The sequence below is a fragment of the Emydura macquarii genome, unplaced genomic scaffold (assembly GCF_026122565.2).
Source record: "Emydura macquarii macquarii isolate MOO-44397 ecotype Brisbane River unplaced genomic scaffold, CSIRO-AGI_Emac_v2 contig_2768, whole genome shotgun sequence".
Lineage (NCBI taxonomy): Eukaryota > Metazoa > Chordata > Testudines > Chelidae > Emydura > Emydura macquarii.
In genome coordinates, this window is record NW_027132905.1 from 17189590 (window position 1) to 17216743 (window position 27154).

The 27154-nt window shown below is 50.2% G+C and overlaps 1 protein-coding gene across 4 annotated transcripts; it reads right to left on the reverse strand.

The window, feature by feature from the left end:
- Positions 1–966: 966 nt before the first annotated feature.
- Positions 967–27154, reverse strand: SH3TC2 (SH3 domain and tetratricopeptide repeats 2). Of its 4 annotated transcripts, none has more exons than XM_067566410.1 (18): positions 26816–27154; positions 22537–22656; positions 21127–21231; positions 20236–20381; positions 19071–19176; positions 18486–18629; positions 18162–18363; positions 17310–17383; positions 16174–16369; positions 13851–13987; positions 12361–12402; positions 10549–12258; positions 10239–10419; positions 7567–7717; positions 5696–5818; positions 4746–4896; positions 3806–4002; positions 967–3570 (listed from the first exon to the last, which is right to left on the reverse strand). In XM_067566410.1, the coding sequence occupies exons 2-18, from the start codon at positions 22544–22546 to the stop codon at positions 3379–3381; spliced, it is 3867 nt and encodes a 1288-aa protein (XP_067422511.1). In that variant the 5' UTR covers positions 22547–22656; positions 26816–27154; the 3' UTR covers positions 967–3378. The 4 variants fall into 4 exon arrangements, with proteins under 4 accessions (XP_067422511.1, XP_067422510.1, XP_067422509.1 ...); XM_067566409.1 differs by lacking the exon at positions 26816–27154 and adding an exon at positions 25589–25733; XM_067566408.1 differs by lacking the exon at positions 26816–27154 and adding an exon at positions 23426–25001.

The window sequence follows — 27154 nt, forward strand, 5'->3', positions numbered from 1 at the left end:
CTAGAAGATTAATGAAGAACTTGATGAGGAACCAAGCTGAAATCCAGTTACCATTGTACAGATCCTCACGTCCTATATTTTCTGTGCAGCATCGTGGAAAAGCTTTGCATCATCCTCTATCAACCAAGTGAAGTCAGAATTTCTTTGCCGTGAACAGACACCTGAATAAAAATCCATTTTCCTCCCTCATCAGTCTCATGTGCTTTCCTAGTGCACCAAAGGTCACTTTTAGACATTGCCAGATAGCGTCTGGCCTGCCACCCCAGGGCACAGCATTCCTTTACTGTATCTATGCTCCGTGTCCTTCAGAGCCAATCAACTAAGGCAAGGACCCATGCCCCACTCATCTGGTCTCAGCTAATGAATGAAAAAAAGAGACTTATTTAATCCCTATATTTTGAATAGCAAAAGAGGATGGAAATCAGCCTCACGTATATCCCAGGTGGTTGTTGGCTTGGCATGGGCAAACTCCACTGAAATTTGAAACTAGGGACTAAAAAGCAGCAGGAGTAGGAGAGCTGTCTGATAAGGGCTCATCTCAGAGCCTGCAGTACTTGGATGGGGTTAGGATTTACCTTGCCCAAGATATCCCCAGGGCAAGGCTGACAGGTTAAAGGCACTAGTGAGCAAGCAGCAAACAATACATTGCCACATCACCTGATGTTTCATATAAATCGGGGGGGGAATGAATCCAGGATTTGCAGAAAGCATTAAGGAAATATCTGTCTTTTGTTTCGGTGTTACGAACAATGCTGAATAAAAACAGCATGCAGTGCTCTCACCAATGTCCCTGGATATATAAGCCTCTAGTTGTCCAAACATGGAGCCCTCCACAGGGGTGCTCCCAAAGCACTGGGCAACATCAGCTTTTTAACACCCCCTCCTCCCACCGCCACCTCCTCCTAAATCCACATCAATTAAAAGTGCACATCTTTCTTGTTTGTTTGGAATCAGGACTCAGAGGTGTCAAGCTGGAAGCAGTGTGATTTATTGCCCTCTAGTGGTGTGATACGGTACATACACCAGCCAAGTCATCTATTGCCAGGTGCTACGTGTTCAGTGGTACTTGGCATTTGCCTACCTGCTTGTTCCGTTGCAGCTCGCTAAAGTGTCTTTTTAGTTTTCCAGCACCAGTACAGCTCAAAGCACCACAACATGCCCTCTTCTACTGATCTAATAAAGTAGAGAGGTTCTACCTGTTACTGCAGGCAGCCAGGTGTCTTCACAGAGAATGAACACTCTCTCTCCCCCGCCCTCCTCCAGCTACTGTCACGGGACCTATCCCAAGAGACTAGGTGTTCAGATACAAACCAGGCTGGCCTCAAGATGCTTTGCATACTCCCTGCCACCTGCACAGCATTCCTCTTCTGACTTCCCTTTCTTCTGTCACTTGTGCAATGGGTGCTCATGCCCACACAGGAGCATTGTTATCCACTGCGCACTACAGGCCAGGCTGTCACTGTCAGACTTGGGATCTGCCAGCACACAGTCACTTCCCCTCCCTGCTGGGCCATGCTGGTGGCACAGAACAGTGGCTGCCATGCTCCCCCCTCCTCCCACCCCACACACCGACAATGGCTCTCAGGTTCCCCAAACGGAGCTGGCTGCCTTTCGGTAGCATGAGAAGGGAACCCTGATCAGAACCCTGGAATTCCAGGGGCTATGGAAACAGGAAGGGTTTGTAGCATTATGAAGACAGCAAGTGTGTTACATTCCCCTACCACCATCACGCCTTCTTCCGCATCGCTCCCTGGGCAGCAGAATTGTACCCGCTTTCCCAGCCTTCCCCATCCCATCAAATATAACCCGGGCAGAGGAGACGGGATGGAAGTGACAGAAACACACTGGTTCTTGGAATCTCTCCCCCCTTAACTGGGCTTTGTACCTGGTAAGACGAAGTGGATGCCAAGAGATGTTAAGGGCTCAAGAAATAGAGATTTTTTTCTTTTGCAACATGATTTTCCTTTGACATCTCCCAGCAGTGAAAGACGCTGCATATTTAGAAACCAGCAGCCGAGGGATGGGCTGCAGTTCATGGCCAGAGCAGAGACGGCACCAGCAGCGCTGCAGCTGCTCCTTAGGCTATGTTGGTTACTTTTCTGCAACAACCAGACCAAAATCGGACAGTCCCTGGGCAGAGGAGCGGGGGGAAGAGCTGGGCAGAGAGCATCTTCCACCCCCTATCTCCAGCAGGCGCCAGCATTAGCACAGACTTAGTGCAGTCCCTTGAGTGCTAGTCCCATCTGACATGTCCGTGCAGCACAGTCCCCAGGAGGCAAGGTCAGTGTGGCTGAGGGGATGGCCAGGGCTCATCAGCCCTGCGCATCTGTTGGGGTCTGACTGGGGCTGAATGTTGCAGCTTTGCACAAAGTGACAGCAGGGGCTGCAGCTTAGCAACCTCCTCACCTGGGAAGGCAGAAGGCCTCAGGGAACCTATGCTTGGGCTCCTCCCCACTCCCTGGGTAGTCATGTTACAAAGCCAGAATCCTGCCCTACCCTTTGCCCAGGGCTCCCTCCCCCAGGGGTAACTGTCACCTATTTACTGTGCCCATTATCCAAATAGCTCCTGGACTAGCCTTTGAAACACACATCTTGCCTTCCTCTCACTAGAAGGAGTTGGTGATGCTTTATAATTCATCCCTGTGTGCTTGTAGCTCATCAGCCCCTCTCACAGGAGACAGAAAATACAGAAATAAATAACACCATTGCTATTTGACAAGTTAAAATACCCCGAATTAGAGCTGCAGCTCCTACCGATGTCCCCAAAGGCCCATTTGCTCAGCCCAGGTCTGTAGGACCGCAGGCAGGAGGGGCATATTCTCGGAGATGAGCATCCGACCGATGACCATACACCGCACTTTCCCACCACCAGGGATCAGTTTCAGCACCTTCCCCTAAGATCAGCTGTGTTCTTAGCATGCCATCTAGTGGCCACTTCCATAACTTCCATCATGTGCATTCCCAAACACTGGACTTGGTTCCATCCTAGCTCAGGCTGATAACTGAGCTGCCACTTAGCGGCCCCCCTGCAGTAGAGTACATGCAATGAGTCTGGTTTGGAAGTGGGATATGAGTGGTGGTGAGGTCTCCTACTTATGTGCTTTGCTGTTGAGGCTGCCTGACCAGGCTGGGATGATGATTTTGTCTTGTTTCCAGGTGACCCCAGAGTAAAACCGAAGGTGTCTCGTCCCAAACAGCTGATCTTTCTGTCTGAATGTTTGAAGTGAGAGGATAACATGGCTCAGGAAGAGGCAGGGGCGCAGGACTTCTCGTGTGCTCTTTGCTGTTGCTTTGAAGGCGCATGGGCACCCATCAGCTATGAGGTAAGAAGATAACTTGGTTCATCTGTTTCACGTGATTGAGCGTGTAGGTCCCTTATCAGATGACATGTCCTCCTTCACTCAGCCACCTGGCCCGATATGCAGCACACCAGTCCGGGCTCTTGTGCCACAGCGGAGCATTGTATATGAGAACCAGCTTGGCATGAATGCCGCCTTGGAGCTTCTGGTCTCCCAGCTCTGTGGCTGCAGCCAGGGCCAACAGGAAGTAGGCAGCCGCATCGTGTTCATCCTAAGGGTGAACAAATACAAGGGAAAACATGAGGGACAGGTTTGAACTGAAGTGCTCAGAGGGCGGTGCTGCAGCTGGGCCAGGGCCCTGCCTGTGGATAGTTCACTACATTTAAGTGGGACCCCCCTGTTCTAGCAGCTGAACTCCAGGATAGGCAGAGAGATTAATGCCACCCTCAGCTCTCCAGCGAGGCGATTCTATTCAGCACAGCACATCATGGAAAGACACTTCTCACCTTCAGTTTGTGCAGGGTCAGGTTGCCAAGGCGGCAGTAAACCTTGAAATAGTACATGGCCTCTTCAGCACACTGCAGCACGGGAGAGCGCAGGGCAAGTGTCTTCAGATAGCAGTCCTCAGCCATCTCATACATCTGCAGGAAATAGTACACGGTAGCCAGGCGGTGAAATGCAACCAGCTCTTGCAGCTGATCTCCTGGAAAAAGATATAAGGAGACTGCAGCCGGCTATAAATCATTCCTTCCCTGTACAATTGAGCCTGGAGCCCTGAGGAATTCTGGAATGGGTTTGCTTCACAGTCAGGGGAAGTGTGGACAGCTGTGACTAAGGGGATGGCTGAGAATGGATATGAAGATGGTTCAGTGGGGATCCTGGATGGGGACAATGGATCATTGTCACAATCAGCATAGTTTAACAGGAGAGGAATGCCTACGTGTGTATCATTCAATATTTAAGTCTCCAGGAGCACGGGGACTGCATGGGCTGATTCAACACATGTTGAAGTTAAGAGCTGTGCATTGGTATTGGCATAAACAATTCTTGCCCAGCTAAAGTGCTTCCCTGCAGAGCGGTGAGGAGTTTCATTGGGGAAAGAAGAACCAGGGCAGTGAGGAATCACCACATTACACCCGCCCTGAATTTCCCAGGCTCTGGCAAAACACCAAAATTCCCATCAGACTCAAGTCTCCCCCATGGCAGTGCGGGAGAGCCGGGCATTCCCAGGAGACCATCAGCCACGTCCCCTGCCATGTGCTTAAAGAAAACTTTCCCCTGTAAGACAGTAAAAAGACCATCCAGAGCTTTCATTAAACCAGGAACAACTTACCTTCATGGTCAATACATTCAGTCAGACTTTTTGCACTTCCCACCCACCCACTCGTCCTGGAAAAGACATTGGATAGACTGCTCCCTCTGACGCTGGATGACCGAACCACTCACCGACGCTGGTGCTGAGCCGGGCTGCCAGCGTAGCAAATTCCAGTGCCTTCTCATAGCCCTGCAGACCAATGTGCAACTCTGCCAACTTATTGAACAGCCGCAGCTCTGTCCTGGTGGCCTTCAGTTTCCTGGCCAAAGGCACGGCACCTCCCTGGGAAGAGAGGAGACAGTAGCCCACAGCCATCTCTGACCCTTGCAATGCACAGAGTAGCCCCAAGGTGCCAGCTACAGAGGAAGGATGGTACAGAGCTCAGGGCATATGCCTGGGACTACAGAAAGCCAGATTCAATCTCTGTGTGACCATGAGCAAGTTGCTTAGTCTTTGTGCCTCAGCCCTTACACTTGGCTTAATAACACTGCCCTACCTCTCAGGAGAAATCTGTTGCAGATTGGGAGGCGATAAGCTGCTATGGTAACGGGAGATGTGCAAGTACCATATATAGCGTCTGCCCTCAGCCCAATATACTTGGCACTTTCTTGCCCTGCCATGAAGCATCCCTACAGCCCAAGCATTTTTCACCAGCCTGGACCCTGCACGCCTCAGAACTCAGTTCTCCCGGTTACAATGTAATTCTGTGTAAAGACAGCCCCAGTTGCTCAGTCTATCCTGTGCGCTTCCAGGGAAGCAACGCCTCAGGCTTCCAAGGAAACCCTGTCACCTCTCTCAGCTGAGCTCTTACTGAGGCAACAACTATAGCCAGACATGTCTAGGCTCCATAGCCAGGTTAACTGCGGCTCTGTGCCTCTGGCCATCCCCCGCAGAGTGCAATGGCTGTCTTTGCTCTCTCATGCTCAGGCACACTCCACCTCCCCGCCCACATTTTTCCCTTTCAGCTTCTCTATTGCCTTTTCTGAATGACTTCAGAAAACATGCCACTCTGCTGGAGATCTCACTAGGGCCATTTGCACAGCAGGGTCACACTGACGCCGATGCTCTGTGGGGTGGGTACCCTGTAATATTCCACTGCTTGGTGCCTGTTTCGGTTGCCATTGAAAAAGATATCCCCAGCCTCTTCATACAGGTCCATGGCCAAGGAGAACTCCCCTGGTTTCAGTGCAGTCTGTATGGCTGCCTAGAAGGAGAAGGAATCTAGATGAGAGCCTGAAAGAGGCAGCACAACAGACACACTCTGGGTGATTTTTTCCTATAGCAATAAGAAGTGCAGGCCCAAGTCTTCAGAGCTGAGTGTACGCATAATTTGCATTCTCAGTTGCAGTAGCTATGCATGCAAATGAGCAATTAGGAGATCAACTGGTCATTTGCATTTGGATGCCCAGTTACTGCTATGCTAGCCCAGCTGTGGTAATTGCATTTGTGAGTTTTATGCGTGCAGTTTTGACATTCGGACGGGAACATGCATTTCCATGCAAGTGGGATGTGCCAGACTGACATCCCTGGAAACCAAACACATCTGAATATTATTCGTAGGAACAGTGCAGTCAATGGCTATGTGAGCTTTCCCCAGTTGCTGGCCGGCCACTGGGCTTCAGCCATGACTTGATGGAACCACCTCAAAGGGCGATGAAAGAATCAAAATCAAAAGAGGAGAAAGATCAGCTGAGCCAAACTGACTGCTGCAGAGAGCGTGTGTAGCTTCAGAGGGGCAGCAACCACTTGTGTCAACGATGAATTTAGCTGCAAAGTCCTAGTTAGGCCATTTCCCACCCAGTGCAAGCTTGTTCCTCATTGTACGTTTAGTATAATAAATAATCTTCCCTCGGACTGGTAGACTGGGAAGAGCTGCCTGATATTCAGCCTATACTTCCCCTTTCTTAATGGGAGGCCACTCTCCACTCTCATTAAATCCATGGCCTCCTTGCTGAAATCACCAGCCAGGGGGTTAATTACTACCATGCATGATGGCGCCTTAGCTTTGCCCGCTGTGAAGACTTGGCCATTAGGAAGTAGGCTGCGGCTGAGGCCACCCATTCATTACACATAGGTCAAGGAGCAGCCATCTGATACTGACAACTTCCAGCCACTGCTGTCTAGGTTTAGATTCGTGCTGGTGACGTAAAGGTGAATGACTCTCTCCTCTGCACTAAGCCCCTGTGCCAGCCAGTCCCACCAGTTTAAAGGGTTTCTGATGCTGTGAAATTAGGAACAGAACAGTCATTCTATGTGCAGCCAGGCTGTTGTCACTGCACCCCCTAGCAGATCACACCATTAGCAACCCAATCTAACCGTCTGCTCTGTTTAGTCTGGGGCTGATGGAAGGAGCTTCTTCTTTAAAGGAGGTTGCTTCCCATAGTTAATGTTGCCACCAGAGATTATGGGCTGTTTTCCCCTTTACTGTTTAAATGCTACAGTCATAGAAATTAGAGATGGACAGAACCTACTAGATCATATAGTCCATCCCACCAGTAAGGGAAAGTTATTCCCTAGTCTACATGGTCTAACGCTTCGTCCTGCCTGTTCTTAATCCTAAGAAATGGGGCTTCCACCACTTCCCTTGGGACACTGCTCTTTAGTCTATATGGCTTTCAATGGGATTTGGGCACCTAACCCCTCACAACAACCCTTTTAAAATTCCAGTTTCTATTCTCAAGTGCTGAATTCAGTGCCTTTCACTCAGGAGGTTTCCAAACCCCAGTGGAGGCAGAGGCTGTGTATTTAACGCCAGCTACTCCATACACACCAGTGTGATCACTTCTCCTTCAGTTGGTGGTTGTCAGTTAACAGTGAGGGGACCCTCTGCATGTGTGATCTTGTTGTCGAAGACACTCATGGCAATCAGGTGGCTGAATGATTGGCAGCCATCCATAGAGATTAATAGCAAAGAGCTGCCATGGCAGACTATTCCAGTCACCCCCACCCTACCTGGAAGTACATTTCCATCAGCTCATCCTCTTGCATGAGATAATAGAGCCTCCCAGCCTGCAGCCAGGCCTGCGCTGCTTTGGCTGTCTCCCCCAAGTCAATGAAGATCCTTAAGCTCTGTTTGGTGCAGTCCAGAGACTGTTTCAGGGACCTGTATGGTTAACAAGTGGTCAGTCATTACAGAGGAATTGTAGAGCTGCAGCTTGGCAACACATCCTGCACTACTTCCCCCTTTGTCATGGCCCAGTGCGGACCGTCCTCCTTTCGGTTCCTTGTACTAACCCAAAGGTAACTTCTGTGCAGGGCAGGTCGCTGCTGCATGCACTGGCATAGGCCATCTACACTAGCTATGAGCGTTTACATACACCAGCCCTGCAGCCAGCAACACTTGGTTCCCAAAACACCTCTCTCTCTCTCATTCACTCGAGCTAAAAGGGAACGTCCATTAATACCGGTATCAAGATCTAGCTCTTCTTTACAGGTCACTAGTGGGCACACTGACAAGCACTTGAGTGTGTCATGTGACTTGACATTTTTCATCCAGAAGGGGGCAGTGCCAGCATGGAGACATACGAGCACCGTATCTCGGCTCTGCCTGTTTGTTTGTTTGTTTGTTTGACATGGGTTGTCCTTAGGGCGACCGGACTCCAGCTGTCCTTTTAGTTCAGGCAGTGGGGTGCCTTTGTTATCTGAAATAGCACAGTTCATATGACAGGCGGTCTGCTTCCTAAATTCCTTCCCTCTGAGCTCACTGTGACCTTGCATGGGTAGGTTAACATCCAAATTACTGCATGACCACATGCCTGGCCAGTTAAATGTCCCACGGAGATTGGCGCTAACTCGGTGCTACTCAACACATTTGCCTTTAAAACAGTAAATACTACAATTGTCTGTCAAACTCTGTGCCCCTCACCATCCCCTCTGGCCTAATCTAGTCAGTTACCTGCATCTTTTCAAAAAGAGAATTAAGAGGTGACTTGATTACAGTGTATAAGTACCTTCATGGGAAGAAAATAGTGGGTATTAAAGGGCTTTTTAATAGAGATAGACACAACAAGAATTAATGGCTGGAAGCTGAAGTCAGAGAAATTCAAATTAGAAATAAGGTGCTAATTCTGAACAGTGAGGGTGGTTAACCATTGGAAAAAACTACCAAGGGAAACAGTGGATTCTCGATCTCTTGATGTCTTCCAATGAAGACAGGGAGGTCTTTCTGGAAATTCTGCTTTAAACAAAATTAAGTTATTGGGCTCACTCTAGGGGTAAGGGTGAAATTCTCTAGCCTGTGATATACAGGAAGGCAGATTGGATGATCTAATGGTCCTTTACAGCTTCAAATCTATGCTTCAGGAACCAGTATTTGATAATGGGCTCTTTGATCTAGCAGACAAAGGGACAGCACAACCCAATGGCTGGAAGCTGAATCTTGACAAATTCTGACTGGCAATAAGGTGTACATTTTAAAAAGGATAGGATCATCGGCCATTGGAACAACTTACCAAGGATTGTGGTGGATTCTCCCTCAAGGGCAATTTTTAAATCAAGAGTGGATGTTTTTTCTAAGAAATATGCTGTTGTTCATCAGGAATTATCTGGGGGAAGTTCTCTGGCCTATATTATACAGGAGATCAGATTAGCTGATGACACTGGTCCCTTCTGGCCTGGGAAACTATGAATCTGTTTGTGCATCGAGGGGCACTGGAAGCCAGGCATTTCCAGTAGGACGTGTTTCCCCTTGGAATTTGCACCCTCAGCTGGTCTGATGGAGCTCTGAGCCTATTGATTTCTGTGGCACGATACAAAGCCCATCAGATTTTTGCTGGAGGGTATTTACAGTGTGGGAGGCCGAGTTCCTACTGTGGTTAGGGACAGTGACCAAGTCCTTAAAAAGAAGCGCCGGAACACCCTCCCAGGACTTCTGGTGCTATCACTCAGTAATGAAAGTAGTGGACCACCAAAAGAAAAAAAAACCCAGTGCCTGAACAGTGCTGGAGTGTCTGGCACAACTCGAGCTCTGGTTAGGGCACCCCTTTCGGTTGATACTGAGCCAAATTCCTCCCTAGCATAAGTCCATCGGAGTCAGCAGAGTTACAGAAGGGCTGGATCTGACCCAGGGACAATTCAGTTGGTTATAACTCACCTGTTTTTTATAAACATCTTCTCAAGAGGCTGTGATAGGGGCATTGTATACAATAAATGGAGCTTACTACATTTTCACTCTGTATCCTGTGTGCCAGATCAGTGCAAGACTGCCGGCTCTTACAATCTCAGGCAGCATGCAAGAGATAAGGCACAGTGTGTATTTCCATGTAGTTCAAATATCAGGAACCACTGCCTGTTTTAAATCCTAGCACAGAGTGGTCACCATTAAAATTTCAGCATTTGCCAAGTTACCATATGGTTGTATCTGTAATGAAACCATTTCCCCCTTTACTTACAACACGAGATAACAGCAAAGACTGCGCAGGAAAGGCTGGCAAATACTGCCTTTTCAGTGACGTCTGCTGGTCGAGTGTGAGACACAGTAAGTGCTATGGCACACATATAATCGCCCTTTCTTCGTGGCCCACTGGAGACCCTGCCCTTTACATCTGAGAGGAAGATGTTGGTCTTAAGCAGTGACTTCCAACCAGCAATCTCTGCAAATGGGTACGGCCATGGCAGTGACTTACTTGGCTAAGTCTAGAGTCTGGTAGAGCCGGCTGAGGGTCTGCAGGACTTTCCCTTCCATCTCTCTGTCACGGAGCTGCTGTGCCAGGGATACCCAGTGCTCATGGTAGGTAATGCAGGCCCCAGGATCTGGAGATACTTTGCTGTAGAAATGGCAGAGGGACTCAGTGACATGAAGCTGACCTGTATGGTATGGGGAAGGGGGTACGATTAAACAGGGTACATTAGGGATCTAAGAAGATGCAACATAGAGACAAGTAACTCCCCTATATATTCCCCCTCCCCCACCAAAGCCCTAAGTAATATACTCACTCATCACATTGTGTGACTTCAGAGCAAACGCCAGTGCCAGCTCATAATAGAGTTTACTGTCTTCCATCCTGTGCTGGTTCACCATGGCCTGTGCCAGCCATAGCAGCACCTGCACCAGCTCCATCTCCAAGTCTTCACCACCCTGGAATTCAATGTACAGTTGAACAGACTGGAGGAAGTAGCTCTCTGCCAGCTGGGTCGCCCTGCACGAGAGAGTCAGGTGTCCAAAGTTGGCCAGAGCAATAGCCTGGTTCCGCCTGTTGCCAGTCTCCTTGGCTTTGTTTAAGGCCCAGAGGTAATTCTCTGCTGCCTTCTTCACCTCTCCTTCTCCTTTGAGGGCGATGGCCAGAAGGTTGTGGACTGCCCCATCCTGAGTAACACTGTCTGTCTCGCGCAGAGAATGCAGGAGCTGCAACATGATCTCCCTAGCCTTAGCCGGCTGGCTGGCCAGAACATACATCCACCCCAAGGAGAGGGAAGATTCAAAGGCCTCCTCCTCACTCATCAGCCTGCCAAGGGCTACAGCTCTGGCTGAGTAATAAAGTGCTCCATCTAATATGCCATGCTGGAGGTACATTTTGGACAAGACAGCGCACAAGGCTCTCTGAGTGGGAACAGCTCCGCTCTCATGGGAGAAGGCCAATGCACGCCTGAGATACAGGCAAGCGAGTGCTGGGGTGCTGCTCCTTCCCAGCTGGCTTCCCTGGAGCTTGGAGGTATTTTGGAGGACTATGCCAGCTCTCCATATGGGCGACGGCATCCCCTTTATACCAGTGGGAACAAAGAGTCTGGTGGAAGCCAACGCGATGTGCGGCAAGCACTTTTTGTCATAGAGATAGCTCAGGATAGGGGTAGTATCCAAGGATGTGGCACCGGAGTCCTGGCTGGACAAGCAGGTAGAGAGGAACTGAAGACGCTCCACAAAGGGCAGGACCTCATCATACTTGCCCAACTGCAGGAAGAGCTTGACGACAAGAAAACAGGCCCGGGCCTCCAAAGGGGCATTGCCCACAGCGATGGCTTCCCTCAGGATGTACCTCACGACCTCCAACTCATTCTCGGAGCTGAAGCAGTGTCCAGGCAAGCAGGCCAGCAGGGCCACAGCTTTCCCCAGAATGGAGGAGAACTTGTGCCTCATCTTCTGCTTCAGGTAGATGGCGGCAAGGTTCACATGCAGTGCAGCCAGGAGGGGCAGGTCATCAAACCCCTTGTCCAGAACACTCATGGCTTCTTCAAAATAGACTCGGGCCTGAGAGAACTTGATCCTCTTGATACACAGCCTGCCCAGAAGGAAACAGAGCCTGATGTGAGCCCAGCCTAGGTGAGCCATCTTGGCCCTGTTCCTGGAGGTCTCAAGGTACAAGACCAGTTTGTCCTCATCGGAGAAGCCATAAAAAGTGGAGCTGAGGAAGGAAAAGGAGAGGTCATAGAGGCTTTGGAACTGGGCCCCATAGCACCCTTGGTTAAGGAATGTCAGTATGGGGTCAAAGACTTCAGAGTCCTCCATGTGCCCAGCGTTCAGGTCAGTAAAGAACTTGAGGTCATCGAGGTCATCTGGCTGCTGCAGAAGAAATTCTTCCAGGGCCAGAGGGGGAGCGTCACCCTCCGGGCTAGACTGTTCCGAGTCACTAGGTGTGGACAGGCTGCTCACAGTAGCGTCCCCCCATGTCTTGAGCAGCTGGACATCCTTACACCCCTGGAGAACAGCCTCTGAAATGGACAGACAGACCACAGAGAAATGTTTCCCCACCTGGAGATTCCTCCTCCAAATCCAGTGGAACAAAGTACATCTCCCCATTCACAGGTACTCACCAGATGGCACTCCTGGGAACATGGCTGTGGGTTCGAAACCAGCTACACGGCCAACAGAAATAAAACGTGGTCAGTGCTAGTAGCAAGAGGCAAGCTCTGTGACTGCAAAACCTGTCCTGGAAGGATTCCACTGCCCCCTTTCCAGGATCTCTGAATCTCTCTTTAGACTCAATGGAGTGAATTTATTTCTAGCCCTCAACTCCATTTTTAACCAGAATTTCAATTCCCTGCCCCACATCCTGAGGGGCTGGGATCAATGCAAGAACATAGAGAAATAGTTCCCAAGTGCTGGACAGTAGTGGGGTTTTTTGATTGGGTATTGGCAACATCACACCCCCACAGGAAACAAGAGTGTCTTGTCTTTTACGGATCAGGATTTTATCAACTCCATCTCTCATTGACAATGAGGGAACTCCAGGGAGCAAATTGCTAGTGGAGATAGTGGGGAGCTAATGTACTTTCTGGGGACCAATCCTTCACTCTCATTCTGTGTGTAACCCCATTAACCCGAGAGGTTTGCTATTAGGGGACACACATTCCTTTTCACAAGCTCTGGATGTGGCAAATGATGTGGTAACTGCCTTGTGTGTGCAGAAAGTGTCTTTTCAAGCACAAAGCTAGAAGGCAAGAGCATTTATAATGCTGCAACTCTCTTGCCTCCCACCTGAAGGGCTTTACAGACATTAACGGATTAAGCCTCACAACTGGCATTAGAGGTAGCTAAATATTCTTATCCCCATTTTACAGATGGGGGCACTGAGGCTGTGAATCTTGCCAAAGATTCCCCAAGAAGTATTGGGAACAGAACCCAGGAATCCTGACTCCCAGCCCCCTGCGTTAGCAAGCAGACATCACTTCCTTGCACTTAGAATCCCAGCATGAGCCCAGGCTAGAGAGCAGAAGAGGAGTCATCTTTGCTCACACACACCTGACCACATCTTTGCTCACACACACCTGACCAAGAAATCCTTTCCATTCTTTTTGCCTCTCAATATTTAGTCCTTTTGAAAGGGCTGCTCTAATTCTTCCAATCCCGGCAGGCCAGGCCCATCTCCCGAAGGGGCTGCCTCTGCCACAAGAAGGTCATTTGCTATTTGCTGGGGTGTAGCATTAGCACCTACACGCAGGTTACCCAAGGCCAGGACCTGTTAAGTGCAGCCACCACTACTGGTGACATACAGCTGAGGGCTAGGGTGTCCCAGCCTGAACCAGTCGTGGAATCAGATAGAGGAAGAATTCGCCCAAGTTGCAGGTTGTGTCAACAATGCCCAAATCTCTGTGAGTCCTGAGGAAGGCAGGTCTGGATGGAGACCTTCCTAGGACTTGCCCAAGAAATAAACTCTCCTCTTGAGCATGCTTACTAGCTCATTCTCCCCTTGAATGGGGGTACAAGACAGGGAGCTTGCTAGAGATGGCCAGACTGGTCTCTGTGTAAGGAGCAGCGCCAAGGAGCAGTGAGTGTGTGGCGCAGGGGAGGTTGGGGCACTCACCAAGCCTGTACACAGAGGTGACGTCTGTGCGGGCCAGGTCCCCGAGGAGGCTGGCATAGTGCTGCTCACTGCCATTGCATGGGAGGAGGAGAAGGGAGGATTTCTCTTCTTCACTTAGAAACACTGAACACTTTCCCCTGTGTGGGGCACAAACCAGAGGGAATCAGTCAATGCAGCTCTCCCGTGCCGCCCGCTCCTACACCCCCAACCCCATCTCCACCACAGCTCTGCCATTGGGCAGAGACCTGGCTCCTAGCCTCCATGGATGGACACAAGAGGCCCAGCTCCCCTCCCCCATTAAAGCGCTGCCATGGGAACACAGCAGTGCTCTCAGCGTTGCTGGCCTTCCACAAGCCCTGGCTACCCCGCATCGCTAGGCAAATCCTCCCAGTGGACCTGTCCTGGAGCTGCTGCAGGGCTGCCAACCCCCCCCAGCAACGCTCCACCACGAACTGATGGCAGGGAGCCTGGGTCCTGAGCAGCATCCCCGTGAGGAGGTAGGGGTCTAAACAATCCCCCCCCTTACTGCACCACACCCTGGGGGGAAGGCAAGGCTTCCCAAGAGCAGCTGGAATGGAGGTGGGGCATCCCAGTCTGGCTACGCAGCGGGACTTTGCCCACGGAGGGGGAGAGGCTCCCTCTCCCCTGCCCACACCCAGGAGTGCTATGCTGGGGTGCAGACTCCCCCGCACCCACAACACACACACGGGGTGAGCTGCAAAAATCCTTATAGGGAAAAGGAAGCTCCCCTGTAAGCATGCTCTCAGTTTCCACCAGCCGAGCAGCAAGAGCAGAAGCAAAGGGAAGGATCTGATTTTTGACAGGAACATGTCCTTTTAACATAGAAGGAAAATCTGCCCGAGGTGAGTAAAGAACCTCTGCAGAGTATAAGTGACCAGCAGGCCTGGAGGGTACATCTACCCTGGAGCGGGAGGTGTAACGTCCAGCCCTAGGGAGACTAGCATGCTAGAAACAGCAATGTAGCTGCGGCGGGACAGGCTGGCCACCCATACACATACCAGGGAACTCAGAGAGGTTTTGGGACACACCAATGGCACCCCCTGGCTTCATGGCTGAACAAAGTATTTGTGCCTTCTCCCTCTCTCATGTACCCGGGCACCACAGACCAGGGGCATGGGGTAGTCCCTTTAGCTCTTTTCTGTGTGTTTTTAACAGGGCTTTTATTATTTGCCTCCGGGAGCCACTTCTGGGGCAGAAAAAACACATGATCTGGCTTCCTCACAGCACTTCACCCTCTAGGCAATGAAAGCCCTAAGGAGACAAGTTCTTGAGTTATCCTAGCCCCAGAAATGTGAAGCCTGTGAACAACAAACCCAGATATTAAGTCTATGGACCTGCAGCGCCTGCGGGCATGTCTCTAGCTGGGGCGTACGTCATCCATTAGCCACAGAGCCCACTGCCAAGGGCTTTATGGGGTCAGGAGGTTGCCGCCTGCCTCCTCCGGTGGCTCTTGCCTTTTCCTTGTGATGGTGTTGGCGCGGGTGTTTAATTTCACTCAGCCTGGAGCTGTGTCAAAGTGGTTGCATTGTCCTGCAGGTGGGGCACAGGAAATAGGCTGGAGAAAAGAACTCTCCTGAGCACTCTCTTCTGCCCCCTTCTGAGCGCATTGTGCATCACCTCTTTGACAAAGCTACGTGGCCAGTAAACATTTGTAATGGATGTCAAAAGGGTGGAGGGGAGTGACACTGATCCGGGGAGGAGGAGCAGCACACATGTCTAACAATAAAACTAGCCAGAGCCTAGAATAGTACCTGTTCTTAGCAGGCACTAACTGCCAGTCTGAGAACTACCTGAGACAAGGGAAAAGTGACAGCTAACATCCCTCACCACATTTCACGTGGGATGCAGCACCTCTCAGGTTCGGCCTGTCTGCCCCTCTCTAGATGGAAGTGCAGCTGAGCCAAACCGAGGTGACGCTGCGCCTGGTCGCAACACCACTCGGTCTGGGGTCCTCTCCAACAGAGTTATGGGGGCCCCTTCCCCCTGACCCCACCTGGGGCAGCCCTGAATGCGGGAAATGTTCACTTCAACTGGGATCAGGGGCTTGGGGGGTTAGGGGGGTCAAAGCAGGACAGTCCCATAGAACTGTTAGGAGGTCTGAGCTAAGTAGAGACTCCTTCAGTCTATTTATTGTTTGGAACAAGAGCCTGGTTTCTGAGCACACCTGGGATGGAATCTAGACCTAGCCCCTGCACGAAAACCTGGATTTCTGCATGTACTTGGAATGCATCTAAGTCCGTCCTTCCCTTCCCTCCCTTCCCTCCTCCCCATGAGTTTGTCTGGAATGTAGCAACATACTTACAGAGGTTCACAAGTCTCTGTCTCCATGTGTTTGCTCTGGACAAAGCCAATGATCCCACTGCTTATGGATTTTCCCACAAACCACTGCAGTCCTGGTATAAGAAAGCCAACAACCTCTATGCTGTCTCCTTTGGAGAAACTCAGCTCATCCCATCCTTTCCCTCTGTGATCCTCTGTGGCCGTGCACCTCCCCTTGCCTGAGAAACAAAGAGAAACAACCTGATTTCAGTGAGTTGACCCAATTGTTAAGCATACTTGGACCTTCCCTCATTGGAAGTGGGGTGGCCAATGAGAGATCATGCTTATGCAGTAGATGAAAACAAGGTCCCTTTGCCCCTGACTGATCTGCACCTCTTTGTGGATTTTGTGAAGATGCTTGTAGTATAAGGGAGAGAGTGGAATAAGCAGCAAAAGCAGATCAGACACCTGATAGACCGAAATCCCTGCAAATACCCTGATAATGAAGATGGGTGGGGGAAATTAAATGCATGGTTCTCTGCATCATATTGCTCACAGCACTGACTCTGGATAGAACATCGTTCAGAGTTTGCCAGAGATGTCAGTCAGTGTTTCATGGTCTGACTTGCAGGAAGGCATGTAATTGCATCCACAGTTATGTGCCTAATTTGTACATGCAGTTACTGTAGCCAGTAGGCAAATACCCAGAACTGACTTTGTGCAAATGCACTTACACAGTTACTGCATGATGTTGCAGGGATTGCAAGCACACATTTGGTGTGTTATGGCATGTGCACTTGTGTGTGTCTAATTGTTTAAAATTCAGGCCTGCAGGACTAAGGGAGACAGAGGCACTGGAGAGAAGATAGAATAAAAGTAAGGTGGAAAAGGGGAGGGGAGAAGAATGTAAGCGAATGCTGCAGGGTGGTGGCAGCTTTTTATGCCCTATGCTCTTAAGCCTTTCAAAGCAGACGCTGTCTCAAGGCCCCACACAGCATTCTGGAGAATCTGAAGATGCTGCTTTTCTTTCCTACTTTGCTTCTTGTAACTCAAGTGTTCTCTTGGAGCAAGAGAGATGTGCCTTGTGCATCTAGATAGGCCCTTCCATAGCTGAACCCAGCTTTGTAAGAGCCATGGCCTTATGTTGGAAAGACTGCATTATTGCAAAGGTGTACGCACCAATTGGCTGAGAGGTTGGCCCGCTGATCTCCTTGGAGATGCCGCAGCTCATTGGATTGTTCTTCAGGAACCACCTAAAAAGGGGAAGCCCTGGGTAAACACATCAGTTCTCTCTGAGAATTGTTCACTTGGTAAATATTAGTGTCCCCAGGCCGCCAGCCACATGGTCAAGGAGAAGCTCAGGTGGGTACCAAAAGTGCTCTCAGCCCTTAGGTAGCAGGAACTCATGTGGCACATGTCCAGTGCTGTCTATCTACTAACCCTGGGCATGCCATATTGCTAGGATGGCAGTATATAAGAAGCGCAGGTATGGTCATCTGGGCGTCCCTTGTGTAGCACATAAAATGCCACTCACTTAAAAGCATGATGAATTTCACAGGCTGTGGAAGGGAGTTTCATTGAGCAAGTACAGTGGTTGCTGTGAGTGATGTCCATGTCACAGTGGCTTAGCCAGGTATCTGTCATGAGGGACCATAATAATAATTCCCCAACTGACAGCCACTTGGGCAGCCTTCAGCTTCAATCAACTTCACGTAAATCTCGGGCTGTGCTTTTCCTCTCACTTACACTAATGTAAATCAAGCGTAATCCCACTGAAGTCAAGGGACTAACATCAGTGTGAAACCAGAGTGAGATCAGCATGATGCCCCTGAGCTCACAAATGTGCTGAAATTCCAGACCGGCACTGTTCCGGTGCCAAGGGCTGCCCCTCTCACTCTCAGTGATAAGAGTGATACCTTGCCCTGGGTTTGGTGCTTCCCTGACACTAGTGACCTTGAATGTGCCACGATGAGGAACAAACGGGTGGGCAGGATGGCCGGTGGTGTAGAACACCAAGGGCCGGGTACTTACTGATAAAATGGGTAGGGCAGTGGCTCTATGGCTGCCACAGGCACCAGGCCTCGTTGACCTGTTGATAGGGATGTCCCTTCCCATTTCAACTCGTCCCCAATGTCCTTCACGTGGACTAGATCATTCTCATGGAGCCTCAAGCTTTCCTCTGCCCCCTCCATGGGTTGAAGCACATTGAGCACTACTCTGGAAAAGAAATTACCTGCAAACAGGAGCAGGGAAGCAATCAGCAGTGTTTCTTATATACCCATTGCAATCTGGAACCCAGAATGGCTCTTCACTCTCTAAAGCCCTCATGTCCCCACATGGGCATTTGCTTCTCACCTTCCTGGAGTAACAGACCCAGGTACATGGTGGCCAAGTGATCTTCATCTACAGTAACTCTGATCTCAGTATCCTCCACCAGAGAACAGTTCAGCCAGTACCTGTGGTCGAAGAGAAGATGCTCCAAACAGCAAGCCACGTAGCCTTATAAACCAAAGAAAGAACACAGTCTAAACACATTCCTTTTCCATATACTCCCAGTCCTGTCTCTGCCTCCATCAGAGCAGCTGTTTGCAACCAGTGTGGCAGCAGCCTCTTTGGTGATGATCTTGTCCATCTTTATAAGCGATTCCCAGTTCCACTGGATGCAATGGGGGATTAATAGAAATGGACTCCATGTCCCTTGCACTGAGCTGGAAATGGCTTCATAAATCTGTGGTTGGGTACCATGCTACATATGTCTCCTGCACCATCTGCCCTAGCCCTCCCTCACTGAGCTTTCCACCCTGTTAGCCAATTGCATCTCTGATATGGCTTAATGCCTACTCCCAGGTTTTTGGTGGCATGGGGCAGTTGAGGATCTGAGTCACCCTGCCCACATATTGACTACCCCCTTCTCCCTGCTTGGTGCAATAAGCATGTTACCTAAAGCCAAATATGTGGAAAACTTCCAGATTTCTTCTATGGTCTTGAAGGTGAGGAGGAACCGATCCTTCTGGGCCTGGATACAGACCAGTCTGGCTGACAGCTCCTACAGAGAGAAGACAGTGCAAGGGTGTGAAAAGGCTCTAGGGTTCAGCAGGAACTTCTGCTCTGACAGCCATGTTAGGAGGGGAGTACAAAGGGGTAGCCATGGTACATTCATGTTTGCTAATAATGGAAGGGCTTAGAACTGCGATACAGAACCGGGATTCTAATGTGCTCCAGTCTGGAGCTCTGAGACGCTGAGCCGGTGGCCAGGGTTACAGGCAGGGCTTTGCTGCATGCTAGAGGTTGTGCCAGTTGGGTCCTCCCAAAAGGAGGGACTGAATCTCTACAATGTTTCCCTCCTTATCATCGCTGATGCTCTTTGATGCAACAGAATGAGTGGGAGGGAGTTAACTCTCTCCCCACAAAATCTTTTCCTAACTTTACTGTACATACCAGTGCACTTAGTGCACTTCTGCTTATGAAATCCAGATAGCTGTATTGTTCAACAGGGACGGAGGGGTAGTTTTTAATCAAGATAGAGGCACCTCCCAAACCACCACTCAGCTAGATTTAAGGGTGTAAGAATTCCTTCCCTCCTGTGGCTTGCTCCTAGAGACCATTCTAGTCTGAGAGCAGGAGATCTGCCTCTTGAGATAAAGAAACTTCCCCTTGTCACCAACAGTAGTACTCAGATCGTCTTCCAGACTTCCAACTTCTGAGTAGCTGAGACCATTACAGAGCTATCAGCAAGGAGCATGGTGGTACCATGGGACTTGAAAAACTGAGGCAGAAGAATAGATCAGGCCAATGAACGTTACTACATAGCATCTTTTGAAATGTAGTTTTACAACATCCCGACATCTTCTATGAACCTTGGCGGACACAAAATGAAAGGGGATTGCACTATCTCCAAAGTGGTAATTGGTCCATCTATCTATGTAAACTAACTTTCACTGGGATTTGGGCCTCTAATTCCTTCAGACACCTCTCAAACTCTTTGGCTTCCTCTAGCGCCCACCACTTTCATATCACCATGTGGATCCCATCCAGTCAAGGAGCATGCGAGCAGTTCCCCTGCCAACCTCTCTCACTCTCGCATGCACACACCTGGGACTCTCACCTTGAAAAGATCACAGACGTCCTTGTTGTCATTTTCCAGGGCCCACAGCTTCTTCCTTGCTGCCTCCTGCAGCTGGGAGTTAACACACTGAGAAGCGCGACTCTCAACACAGAACACGAGCGCAATCTCTTTAAAATGAAACACGTCTGATTAAAGAAGAGAAACTGTTACATATAAAAAAATAAAATAAAATACTCCACACAGCAGCACCCTACATAGCCATGTTGTGTACTGACCTCACACGGAGACTGAACATTAGTCTAGTGGGGGTTGGGCTAGATGACAAGCCAGATGAATCTGGAAGACTCATCCTCATGGAGGCTCATCACAGGACTGTGTGTTACACAGTGTGACCGGCTGACTCTGCAGAGGACAGGCTCCAGGACTGGAACAGGACTGAAATGTATTGAACTACCAAGAGGTGCAGAAGCTCCTATACTGAGGCTCGCTGTCGGAGCCGTGGGGAAGAAGCTTGCACAACACTTGCCTGCACTGGCTTTGCTCCATCTGCTGCTCTCACTCTTTCAGGTCTATGAACATCCACTAGCTCTGATGGGGATTACCTACACACCATAAGGGCATATAGGCCCTGTCAAGGACATGGGACATGGTATGGGACATAGAGACACCTGACCATCCTTGCTGTGTCCTGCTCTGACAGCTGGTATTAAAGCTGCCTGGCACAGAGTTGGCTCCCCCATGCCCTCTCCATGCCTCTGACCTGCTAAAATAACACAGGTCAGACCAGTGCTCACCCCAAGTAGTTTCCTCTGAAAGCTAATATTAAAGAGGAGAAAGTGATGGGCTGGGAGAAGATCCATTTGGGGGTGGGGCAGTCTTTGCTATGCACTATCATGGGAAACACTGACCATGGACAAAACAATATCTTACCAGTTGGAAACCCTTCCCCTACAGCCAATGACACAGATTCAGTTTCCAGAGGACCCTCTGCTACCTGTGCAGGCTGATCTCCTGGATCCAGTTGCCTGGGGTTACCTAAGAAGACATCATGGAGGCAGAAGGGCAGTTGCTAATTTTCACAGAGGAGATACAGTATATTCTACCTCACCAAACCCTCTTAAAACAAATGTAGTGTTTTCACAGATCTCTTATCTCACCCTGACTCACATTTGAGAAAAAGAGATTAGTGGGATTACTGTGTTCTGATGACCCTCACCATGGAATGCTCCTTCATTACTGCCTGCTTTTGCCCCCATGCCGGAGTAGCACTGAGCTGTGGTTTGTTTCCCTTCAAGTCAGACCCTTAGCATGCTGATCCAGGCAGTAATGTGACCCTGTAAAAGCCCATCTTGGGGGATCTTGTAGTTATTACTCTTCTTCAATACAGGAAGTTCAATAATATGCATAATTCCTCACTCGTCAGCTTGCCAGGCAAAATGAGATTTTCCTAACTGCCCGCTCACGCTGGTATCTGAAACTCAAGCCTAATTCTTTCTGCTTCACACATCATCAACCATCACCATAAAGATTCTGGAATCAGAACTTCAGCTGGCAATTACGTTAATGATGCCTGAAGTGCATTAAAATCCAGCTTGCTCTTCCACAGCTGTATTGGCTCTGCAGGGGTAACAGGATTAAAACCCAGTTTTTGTCAGTAAGCATATATGACTTGTAAGATGTATGTGCACCAAGAGATACGGGACTGTAACAACGCTGCTGCTTTTGTAAGTCATTTCTCTGACCATAACTGTTCTTTAATGTTCTTTTTATTTAGTCATCTTTGCCAGTTTGTAAAATCAACTGCGATTCACACATGGAATTATAAACCGTGTTTATAGTTAGCAGTAGAAAAAAACAGCCCTAGGCTGCTTATTTAGTGAGCTTTTCTTACAAGCAGAAACCTCTATCTAAATGCTTATATTTCTCTTGTCATCTGAGGATCTCAAAGCACTTTACAAAGAAGTGTAAGTAGCAATATCCCCATTGCACAGATGGGGAAACTGAGGCACAGATGAAGTGACAGGTAAAGTGACTTGCCCAATGCCAGGAAATGAATGAGTGGCAAAACCTGAAATAGAATCTAAGTCTCCAGACTCCCAGTGTAATGCCCTATTTGCTAGACCATGCTGCCTGAAAGACTAGGGCTTGACTAGTATTCATTTAACTTGTACCTCCCCTACATCATTTTTCTTTCCTCTCTTATTACTATTATAACAAGGAGAACCTTGTCTCCAACCCAGTGTGCCCAGTAGCCCCGCAGAAGGCTGAATGGCACCAATATTGAAGTGTCCATCTGACTCTGACCCAGTGGGGTGTTCCCCGTTTCCAGTGTTCAGGTACCTGATGCCATGGCCTCCTCCGGGAAACATTTTTCTTGAGGCTCAGCTGTGTAGTTCTGCAGACTGGACCAAGTGGCCAGAAGCACGGCTGGGGTGGGAGGACAGGAATCCGGCTGTTCACCTGAAGAACACATGATGCAGACACAGCAGATCAGACACAGAGCAGGGTATTCTTGGCCAGGAGCCCCGGAGTGATTCAGCAACAATAATAACAGCAACAAAAAGGAAGGGAAATGCTTCCAGGGGGTTGCAGATAATTGCTCTCCTCACATTGCTGCCACCGTGGCGGATTTACCAAACAGCCCTGAAGGGACGTCGTTAGGGACGTTTGTCTCAGGCGGGCTCAGCAGCGGAGCGTGGATAAGTGGGGGACAAGCTTGCCCTCACCAGCACTCATTTGTTCAGTGTTTGGTTTTGTTCCTGCTGCCTTGGAGAGGGAACTAGGAACATTTGGATAAGTGAACTGAAACTGATTGTCGGGTTTCGTTGCCATTTGCACCCATGACTCATCGCCCCCCCCCGCCCCCCCCGGCTGCTGAAATGATATTTTGTAACTTCTAACAGCAGCTCTGCTGAGTGAATCCCAACGCAGGGCTGAATGCCTCCTGCGGCAACGGGTGCAGGGGAACAATGGGTCAGGTTTGTAACTCAGCTACTGCATGTCAAAGGCAGGTGGCACTTGCAAGTCAGTGGAAAGAGATGGGGAAAGAGATCTGACAGCAGCTGTCCCTGTGCAAGGGTGAGCATTCTGACAGAGCCAGGCCTGAACAACACGTCCTTCCCCAGCGACTCTGGCAGAGCTGTGAGATATACGGCTCAAGGACCCACAGCTCAGAATTGTACAATAGCTAGGACAATGCAGGGGGCTGGTACCCCTACAGATCACTTACCTGTGCACCATAGGGAAAGATCCCTTTGCAAAGGGGCACCAAAGCAGCAGCCCATGTGTCCACCATCCCACCCAGGCCTGAGGCCGGCAGGTCGTCCCTTCTCACGGCCGTGGGGCGAATCTGGTGCTACCTCGCCCTGCTATGGTGCTCTGTCACCACAGGCACTGGGACTCAGAGGCTCAATGCACAATGCATCTTTTGATGGCTGCTCTGCCACTGCGAGGCGGGAGGTGGGGCTGGGCCCCTCTCCCGGACCAGTGCGGCTGCCCAGCGTCAGCGCTGTGATTCCAGTGGGTTCATTTCTCTCTCTGTCTTTTTAGATTGTATCTCGAGTGCCATGCAGTACATTCCTGGCATTCCAGGCTTCAGTGAGTGGCGGAAGAAATCCACATGTAGGCTTTCCAGGAGTACGTGGAAGCCAACTGGACCCCCCTCTTCTCCTGTCCAGCCTCATCTCAGACGTACCTCCTCTGTGCACAGAAACTGAATCCCCCTCCATCCCTGCTCCCAAAAGTCAACCCTGCATCTGGCTCTTTCACAAGCACCTCTCACCTGCAGTAATAATTTTGCTGTGGCTCCTCTGGCATCCTCCATTCAGGGATTACTTGACAGCCCTTGACGAAATAAGCCTCACAACCACTTGTGGATTAGGAACATAATATTTTCCCCGTTTCACAGATGGGGAGACTGAGGCCTAATGAGGTAAATGACTCGCCCAAGATCACACAGAGTTCATGGCAGGGCCAGGAATGGAACCCTTATTGCTCAGTCCTTCATTCCTGCCACAGTACTATCTTTGAGATGCACTATAAACACAAATACAACCCGATTGCACAGGGAGAGGTTTTGACTCCCGGCTCAGGTCACTGAAGAGCAACACATTGGCCTGAAATGTCCTTTCCCACCCCCAGATTAAGAGTGCCAGGTGTCATGGCGTTCTGCCCAATAGGTAGGTGCACTGAGCGTGGCAGATGCCAGAAGAATCTCTATCTCAAGGGTACAATGTAGCCTCAGTCTATCAGATAAAGTACCTGGGGGATGGAAAGATGGCATGGACAGTGTTCTTGGTAGGGATGGGAGTGTTAAACCAAGAACTGAATGGTCATAAGTCTACCCAGGATAACTTGCTTGCTTTGGTTTTCATCTGGAGCATCATCAGGTGGAGGACACGAGTGGTCTAAATAAGCAGTGCTGTGCCTACCAAAAGTAACTGTGTATCACATCCTTCCTGCTGTTCTGAAGCAGGGCACAGCCAAGGGGAACAATGGGCCAAAGAGAAAGAATTAAAGGGACAAGTGCTTATTTAGGAAATGGTTCCTCAACTTAGAACATTACTAAGCCAGGCCAGACAGTGGCTTATACTTGTCCCCAAGAAGCCACAGCATGATAAAGTGATGGGCAGCACCTAGCACAGTGTAGTCCTCCTGGGCCATGACTGAGACTCCTAGGGACTACAATAATACAAATAATAAACAACGCTAATGACTGGGACAGAAGGAGGCAGTGTGACTCAGCCTGGTCCATTTAAGCATGCATCACAGTGTCTGTATCCTACAGAGAATTGCTCCTTGGCCAAATAGGTACTGTTACCTTGGGTATCAGTCTATGTAGCCCCGTTATCCCCCAGGGCAGAGCTCTACTAATTAGAGCTGGTCCAAAAAATTCCAGTGACACATTGTAGCCATCGTAATTTGTGGATTCAGGCAAATGAATCGTCCTTGTGGAGATCGTTTGATTTTGACAAAGTTCCAATGGGACCCCGAGTCTCCTGCCAGCTCACCCACCCAGCTCCATGGCAGCCACCTGGAGAGCTGCTGGGGACCCCAGGCTTTCAGGGTCCGTGTCTCAGGGGCAGCCTGCCAGGCAAACTGCCTGAGAGTCAGAGACACCCGGACTTCTGGCACCAGGGCAGGTCATTACGGAGACCTGCTCAGAGTGTGGGACCCCCAGGGCTTCAAAGGTCTGTGGCTCCAAGGAGAGTTAGTTTTCATTCCTATTCAGAATAAAACCAAATTTTGAACTCTCAAAATCCTCTGCAAAATGCAATTCTCTTTCTCTACCCAGTTCTACTCTTACCTATCACCAGTGCCGGGACTCTGCTTAGCTTCGGTTTATTCCTCCATGCCCCAAGCCCCACATTCTCACCAACATCTTGTGACTCACCTTCCTTGCAGCCCGCTAGACATGCTGCCGCTTCCTCTTCCTGGCCTTGTTTCATACAGGACAAACAAGCCCCATTGCCCTAGTCTCTCTGCAAAGCTGTGCAGCTGAGGGGGCAGACAGAAAGTGGCTATGTTCTCTAGTATTGCCCCATTGGTCCCTCCAGACCAAAGGAGCATGTTCCTGGCTGTAACACAAGAGACGCTGGAAATGGGCTCGAGTCACAAAGGTTAGCTCCAGAATTTAAAAACCCTAAAGTTGGGCGGGGGAAGGCGGGGTGGTAATCCGCACACACCCTGACCAGACAGGCGCTGCTGTGCTGGGAACAAATGTTGCAAAGAACTTAGCCCACAGCTGAACTCTTCCCCCTCCCCACCCACCAACCAAGCTCTGGGTGCTGAGCACTTGGAAATCGGGCCCTGAGCTCCTTTGAAAATCCTTGTCCTAGAGACCAGGCAAATAGTTTCACATGCCGCCTCTGGCTTGGGCACCACCAGTTTGAGGAGCCCCACCTGGTTTAGGCAGATAGCCAGCCCTGTGAAAGGAGTGAGCCGTCTCCATTCCCACCTCCTCCTGGGAGAGGGGTCCCGACCACGAAACCTCCAGCACAACTGGCGCTAGCTGGCCCCTGCTGGGCAGTGTCTGGAAGGAGGCCAAGTTCTGAGTGAACCACAGAGACTCACTTCCCGGCCCTCCCCTAGGGCTAGGTCCTCCAGGTGAGGGTCAGTGGGGCACAGTGGGGTGGGGAGCTTGCCCTGCGATTGCCCATGCTTCGCCTGTACTGTGGGTAACAACACAGCAGGCTTCAGTCTCCCAGGCTGTCACATGAGCACCTTTCACCAACACTAAATTCACTTCAGGAAAACCTGAACGGCTGCCAGCTCTGCTCTGCGTTTCCCTGCTCATTACACCTCGGAAGCCAGAGTCCCCTAGGAAACCAGACTGTTTTGTTCTGCTCGGCCTCTTAGGCCAGACCCATCGCCAAGGTATCTGAGCGCCTAACTCCGTCGGGACTGAAAATCCCAGCCCCATTTCCCCAGCATCTCTGCTTGGCCATAGGTGGCCGTGCACCCTCCGCCAGGCTGTTAGAAATGCCTGAAAACCCTGCCTCCCAGTTATGTTTACTCAGCAGAGAAATCTCACAGGTAGGCAACGGGCACTGCTGCGGGACAGGCGAATTGCCACGGAAGGCAAGCGCAACTGCCAAGCAGAGTGAGCGGCTGTACTGACCTGCTTCTTCATCAGCACAAGTTCAGGCTGCTCCCCAACATTCTCCCTACGTGTCTCTGCCGGTCGGACCCCGCAGAAGACTCTCCTGAGGGACTGGGTGGGCAGCCTTGTGCCTGAAGATAGCAGGGCTGCCAGGCTCCACCAGCCACAGAGAGTGTGTGTATGTGTTTGCGAGCCAGGCAAGCAGGCACAACACAGCCACTCCCTCGCACAAGGAAAAGAATTTCTTGTGAGAGCAGCTTATCATCCAGGGGACCTCTGTTTCCCAGCAGTGAAGCTGAAAGCTGAGGTCAATGACTTGCCCAGGAGCTGTGCTGTAAACAGCTCAGCGCCTGCGGA